The sequence below is a fragment of the Fulmarus glacialis genome, unplaced genomic scaffold (assembly GCF_000690835.1).
Source record: "Fulmarus glacialis isolate BGI_N327 unplaced genomic scaffold, ASM69083v1 scaffold13652, whole genome shotgun sequence".
In the NCBI taxonomy this organism is placed as follows: Eukaryota; Metazoa; Chordata; class Aves; order Procellariiformes; family Procellariidae; genus Fulmarus; species Fulmarus glacialis.
Window position 1 is genome coordinate 27,563 of NW_009198541.1, and position 7,143 is coordinate 34,705.

General features: G+C 42.6%; 1 protein-coding gene across 1 annotated transcript in view; it reads left to right on the top strand.

The window, feature by feature from the left end:
* GLB1 (galactosidase, beta 1) overlaps positions 1 to 353 on the top strand; it is a gene marked incomplete at its 5' end in the record, with an annotated part of 26,162 nt that extends 25,809 nt beyond the window's left edge. Inside the window, one exon of the mRNA XM_009572950.1 lies at positions 65 to 353. Within this exon, the coding sequence (XP_009571245.1) occupies positions 65 to 325 (261 nt within the window). The remainder of the gene's footprint in view (positions 1 to 64) is intronic.
* Between the last annotated feature and the right edge of the window lie 6,790 nt (positions 354 to 7,143).

Below are 7,143 nucleotides of genomic sequence, written 5' to 3' on the forward strand. Positions count from 1 at the left end.
ATTTTGTCATTTGATCTCTGTCAAATTATTAATATGTCATTATTTTTTCTTTCTCTCTTAACAGGGGCAAATTTGGATCAATGGCTTTAATCTTGGTCGCTACTGGCCGGCCCGTGGTCCTCAGTTGACCCTTTTTGTTCCAAGGAATATACTTGTTTCATCGGTGCCAAACAACATAACAGTGTTGGAGCTGGAGCGTTCTCCTTGCAGCATCCAGGCATGCGAGATAGAATTTGTAGACAAACCTAATATCAATGCAACTGCACAGTATGAAAATGATGCCCCCCAACTCTTTGTTAGAGACATACAGCTGAACTATCTATAATGATCTGAATATTTCCTTATCTTCCCCCACTTTGCTTCCCTTTCCCTCAAACCATACTTCCGTTTTTTAAAGACTCGGTGTGAATTAGTAAGTTGTTTAGCTGAGGCAACTTTTTAAATTCTTCAAACGCCTTCTTTTTTATTATTTTTTATTTTTAAATCTGCCAGTGTTAAATATTGAAATTCTCCTAAAAAAGTAAAAGCTGTAGCTTTAGAATTTGCCTCGGACTGTTAAATTGAACTCAACTGGAAGATAACGTTCACATCAGTCTAGTAAAACTGTAGTCCTTGTAGGCTGCTTACGTTACAGGAACCCTCTTATGCTTTTCTTTTTTTACCATGTTTTGCAACTGCAGAGGAGCCTACAAAAGGGGTGCAGAGTCCCGCTAGCTTGCTGTTTACTCATGTGGACTGCTAGGTCAGAGCTGCCAATAGACTAGACACTTTCAGCTGATTTTTATCATCTGGTTAGGATCAATAGTCTGAAGGGGCTCACTGCTAACGTTGAGCATGACCTCATTTTTTTTCACCTCCGTGCAAGTGACCTTGGAAGAATTTTAGTTGGTTTCTCACGGGAGCAGTGAGAAGAACTGTGGAAGAGAGCAGTCAAATGCAAGCTGGTCCAAACAGCAGTAACGTGGAGGGACCTTGTAGTCTGCATCTGTCCCCTTTTGGAAAACCAATTTACTGCTTCCCTTCTGCTATCTCTGAAGACTTTAAGTAAATCGATAAGTACGAGGACATACGTAAAATTTAGGCTGTTTTGGTTGGACCATAGCCTCTGATTAACCTGCCTGCAGAATGTAGTCTTAAAATGAGCCATTTTTCCTTGTAATGGATCCTTTTTCTTTCTTTCCCCCCCGCCCCTCCCACCTCTAATGGGCCTGGAGTACCTGTTTTTCATAGGCCAGCACCTTGGAAGTGGAAGGCTTTAAGTTAAAGAATTTTAATTCTCTTTTAGTCATTAATTCACATCTGTTTTGTTCCAGTAAACTGATGATCTTTGTAAGTGCCTGATATTTGCAAAGATGCGGAATCTCTGTCAGTAAAGCTGACTTTCTACAACAGACTGAATCTTCTTTTTGATTCTTATGGGTTTGATGTCAATCATGCAAACTCCTTGGTGAGATTTAAACAACAAAAGATTAAGAATCAGGTATTTTCATAATCTGTGGTTTCTTCCTTTGATTTTTGTCTGACAATATTAAAATGGTTCTCTCAAGATGAAATCCTTCCTGTGTTTGTTTGGGAAGGAAAAAGGGGATGAGGAGGAGTTATGAGCAATTATAGTATTAAGGGAGAAATGAGGTTGCAAAGTCTGTATGAACAAGGAGCTCTTCTTGTTGATGTCTTACTTGTTTTCTATGTTATGAAGATGTGTGCAAAGTAAAGCAAAACAAAATCGTTGTAATGGGCTGTGTGGACCCCGGAGGTGCTACCCTTTTCGGGTGCCGATGCAAAAACTTATTTCTCCTCAGCTGATGAGGACTATTACTGTCACCTAAGGAGAGAGTGAAAGGGAGCACCACTCCGTTGAGTATTTACATCTCTGCTATGTGTTTGACATGTGCTTGATGGGCTTTCAAACCAGACACATGCGGTTCACCTGAGCCAGAGAGCTTCTACTCTTGAATTCTCACCTCAAATGCCAACTCTAATGGCTGGGGGCTGTGTGTTCGGTACCTGACACACTTAATTCTTGGAATAAAGTTGTCTGCCCTGACCCCAGATGTGTTTTTTTCTTGGCAAAATCCCTATGCAGACCCCAGAACATGCTCTGCAAGCAGTTTATTATGAAGTATTAATTACCTCAGAGCCAGGCCTTGAAAGTAAGGAATGGAACAGAATTAGTTTCATACCGGTTGTGGGTTTTGTGGCTTGAAGTGTGCAGAATGACAGTACTATTTAGGTATTATTCCTAACAACAGTTCAGTGCTTTAACAGCCAGGAGTATTTTTATTTTTCTGGCAGTTAGTGCTGTGAGGGGGAGTGGAACTCCGGGCTCTCATTCTAACTTAATTTCATTTTACATTGTACTTGTGAAAACGTAGTGTAATCCATGAGACTTCACTTTTGCCATAATTCTCTGTAATATTACAAGCAGAAAGGCTTTGCATAAAGGATTAGAAACATGCATCTGGTTAGATGTAAGACTAACAAGAACAACATGGAAAAAATGGGCATAAAGTTTTTCAGGTAGGGCTCTAGATAGCTTCATTAACACACCTGCCTATTTACTGCCTTTCAGTGAAGTGATCGCTTGTCTACAGAAAGGAACTGAAAGTTGGGGCCCTGATTCCTAATCCTGGTCTACCTACATGAAAACACTGCTAGAGGTTGCCAGGCAGTGCGGTATTTATTTGAGCATGCAAAAGGGAGGTCTCTGTGACAAGGGGCCTTCAGAGTACAGCACTACCAAGAAGAACCTGTTGCCACTTGCTGCTGCTTTACCCAAGGATGTGTCTGTAGGTGCTGCAGGAGGGTGTTCTGCCCTGCCCACATCTCATTCTGGGTTGCTGTGCCCACACCACTGCTGCTACTACATGGCTGGGGCTTATCCTAGGTTTCCTAGCCTTGGCATGCAGTCCTTCTGGACTGAGTGTGTGATATAAAATGGGACAGCTTGGCATTTGCTCCTTTGCAGTTTCGAGCAGGTTGGTTATTTTAACCTATTCTCAAATGTGGTTCTGTCGTCCGTGTCCAGGGGTGGAAATGAAATCAGAATGAAACCTTCTGACTGAAGGCCAAACGCACAGGAGAAGGGGGTGTGGGGAGTTAGCTGGTTCACCTTGAGCAAGTTTCAATTTGGTTTTGAAGGGCATGATGTGAAAACATTGTCAGACCCCTGGTTAGTATCCGCAGTGCAGCTGTGTGATCTGTTCCAGATGCTGAAGCTCAATGGGATGGTCTGTCTGGCAGAGCCAGCTGCCTCCTGAAGGCATGGCAAGAAGGAATGTTCCTAATGCTAAAATTGTGGCTCCTCAAATGCTCCCTCCTGCCTGTTCTTGGGAATTTGCAAGTGCTTTTCTGGCACAGCAGCTGAATAATGGGCATAGTATTCCCTGCTTTCAGCAGACCAGTGCAAACCTGGTATTTAGTCAGAATCAGTCTGTGAGGAGAAGTGGAGATTCTACACTGATCCTGTCTGGAAGGTAGGTGTGATCTTTGCAGTTCTGCAGGGGAGTGCCATTTGAAATCTGCCTCTGGAGTGTAGCTGTAGGGGCTCAGCTTAGCACAGATATTTTTTCCAAACGCCCTGGAGTGGGGTTTGTAAGCTTAGACTGTAATCCTGCCTACGCATGAATGAAGGCCTTTTAAATGTGATTACCTGGGATGAATGAGCAAGTAGGTGAACACGAACTGGTGAATAGTGTGCAGTATATAGTTGAATTCTTTTTCTTAACCTGTGTACGAGACTACTCTTTATATAATTCTCTTCTTAAGTGTTGACCAGAGTTTCACAGTTCCTGAATCACTTGAGACTTGACCTTGTCCAAACCCCTTTAGACTCTCCGTGCCCTTTGTAATTCTCCTGTGCAGGCAGCTCTCCCTGCTCTCCCATCTCTTTGGGGGCTCCACAGTTCCTGTGGTTTTCTTTTGCAGTTTTTTTGATTAAATACTCATTTGTTTGCACAGTTTGAATGTTTACATGGGTCTCACTCTAGAAATAATCCTCTTGACTGGACGGCAAACACTATCCACCTGACAAATGTGTCAGGCATTCAGAAATGGCAATTACAGAAGAATGCTGTGTTTAAGAGTGTGGTCTGAAGGAGGTGATACTGAATTATCCAGGCTGAGAGGGCGACCTGTTAACAAAACACTAAGTTTGGACTGCAAAGGGAAGAAATCTACTCTTTTTGGATGGATTTGGTCGCTTTGATATAATTGCATGACTGACTAGACTATTGCAGTCCTCTTGTATTCTCATTTCAGACATATTGAAATCACTGGGAACAGCAGCATCTCCATACGTGTAAAGTAGATATTCTGACAGTTTTCCTAGGATGCTCTTCCTGGAAATCCATCCATATTGAGCAAATAGCTTGCAGTGCTGTCAGATCCTAACCCGAGCCTCTGACAGCAGCTTGGTTATTTACTGGGCATTCTACCAGACGGAAACTACTTGAGTGTTTTTCTGTTACATGGCTTTGCAATCACTCATTACCTTCCTTTTTTTTGCTTGCAAATGTTCTAGCATAACTTCCCAAAGGAACCGCTTATTGATGTCCCCACATTTTCATTTTAATCTCCTCTTGAGTGTATCTTTTCCAGACTGCAAACACCATTTTAACAGATAATACAAGATGAAAGGTTTGTGAGAGATGATCTAGCCCTATGCCTCTCTACCCTAAGCCAATGTCATCTGTATCTAAAGTATTCCCAGTGTATTTGTTTAACCTGTTCTTCAAAGTTTCCTGTGATGGAGACCCCAGACTTCCCTAGGCAAACTATTCTAGTGTTTACTGATAGGAAACTTGTCAACAGCTAACTGAAGTCTTTGTTGCTGTATGTAAGCCAGTTATCAATTTCACTGTCCACAGCCGACATGAAGTATGTCTTTGTGCTCTGAAACTGTTTTGTGCCCTCTCTGTTATCTTCTTACCTCCCTGATGGACTGAATTTACAGAAATTTTAAGAGGTGCAGAGCAACACAGAGAAGACTCAGCAAGGATGTGAAATGGTGACGAGGTCCTGAATGACCTGGTCCAGGTGCTGCAGCAGTTTTTTTTTTGAAAGAAATGACTGAGTTGCAAGAAAGCTGTCCTGCAGGCCAGGACTTAAAAGCGTGGTAGCCAGCCTCAAGGTCCTGGATGGAAGATTGCGTGACAAAGGGAACTGGAAGCTACAGAAGAATGAGGTCTGCTTTAATGGTTCTCCTTCAACGAGAAGGCAAAACTGGGCAGGAAGAGATATCTTGACACTTAATGCAAAGGGCTGAATGGGAAAATGTTGGAAAAGATGTCACGGAGATTTTTGTCATGCTTTTGCTGAATAAAGTATGTGTGGTTTAAAATCCCTTTTCAGAAGGTATCTTCTGCTGCTTGTTATGTTATCAAAGATGGGAGTAGTGAACCAGAGTCCCTAACTTTGGGGGAAGTCTTGAAGGTGTGTGTTACCTACAAGAGGTTTCACAGAACCAGTGCTAGTTTCAGGCCCTTGATAATGCAATCCCCTTTCAGTAGGATATATGGTCTTTGTGGCCAAGGAATCAGCAACGTATTTAAGAACTCCTGGTTTGGACTTTAGCACATACACCTGTCCCTCAGGAGCCAAGTATAGGTAGGACTCCAAATTCAGGGTCTTAGAAAGGTCCCACTTTTAACTGTAGTGTTGTAATGGGCAGCACAGTCTTGCTCATGAAACTCCCCAGCATGTGTTCATAGCAGACTCTGTGCAAACATCATGATAAGATCGCTATCTTGCACTTTGGTAACATGCTTACAGCTGCATGACCGTAATTTAGCCTTTTTAATTTTTTTTCTTTTTTTGGTAGATAAGGGGAAAAAAAGACTCTCTAATGGAACTGGGAATTCCCAACAGAAGAGGCCTTTGTTAAGTAGAGTGGATCTGTTGAATACTGATGCAAATCCAGTAGGAAAATGGAGCCAGTTATCTATGGTTTGAAAGCATTTTTCTGTTAAGTTCCTTTAGTCCTTGTAAGTATATACACTATTGTTTTTTAAACTTGGTTTAAATATTAGCTTCTATGCTAATATTAACTGAGCATTTTCAGTGTTGTCTGTGGCTGTGGGCCAGAGCACAGATCTGAGCACAACGTGGGGAAATGCCTAGCAATTGTGGGTCATCCCTCTAATGCCATAGCTAAGAAATTATTCTTCTCTGTTTCCTGCTTTATTCTTCCTTAAGTCTTGCTGGTTCTTCCTCTTGTACTAGGGAAGTCTTATGTGTAGAGAAACTCAAAAAATTTCCTTCAACGTGTCTTTGGTAGTCTGAAGCGGAGTTGATCTCCACCCCTTCCACCTATTCATCGTTAGTTTGCAAGCTGGACCAAGATGCTTTTGCTTCCAGCTTGCTTATACCTTTCTCCTTTCTTCCAAATCCCATTCAGAGGTTCCTTTTCGCAAGTCCCACAAATCTTGGTCAGGTGCGCAGAGTGAACACTCTTTACGGATCTCTAGTCTAAATTTAGCCAGAAGTCTCCCCTGGTTGTGGACTTCTGCCATAGCTTGCCTTGGGAGACGGTGAATGGCTGTGTGTTGCGTGTGGTGGCTGCAGGATCTGGATGTGTTCCTGCACTGCGGGTGAAGGGGCCTTCTGAAGCATAGGTAGAACTGTTGAGGAGAAGGAGGAAAAGAAACTGATAGCTTAGTCTTAACCTTCCTCATGCCCTGTCTGTTGCTGAGCTTTAGACTGTAACCTTTCTCCTGTTTACTGAAAATGTTAGTTGCTGTTTTCAGAGCAAGCACTTATGGGATAAGAAAGAAGCTGCACAGAAGGAAAATTCGCACTCCTTTCTTGCCTCCTCCATGGCAAATTTTATTTCTGGATGTTGAAACACTCTGCTCTACCAGCTTCCCAGAAGACTTTAGGCTCTGAGAGATGGGTCTGGATCCTGCACACCCTCTACATATCTTCTTTCAAGCCTTCTGACTTTTTTCCCCCTCCTCAGTTTTAGGATGTGGTTTGCACTAGTCATGAATAGGTAGATCCGGTGTGCTGAAAAACCTGAAAACCTAGTACTGAACTCGTGAGGCGTTAGCACGATTTCCTGCAAAATTTTGTCAAAGCAGTGGCTTCTGCTACAGTGCATTCCTATGTTGCTCTTTTGGTCCTTTGATCCAGAGCCGCATCTAT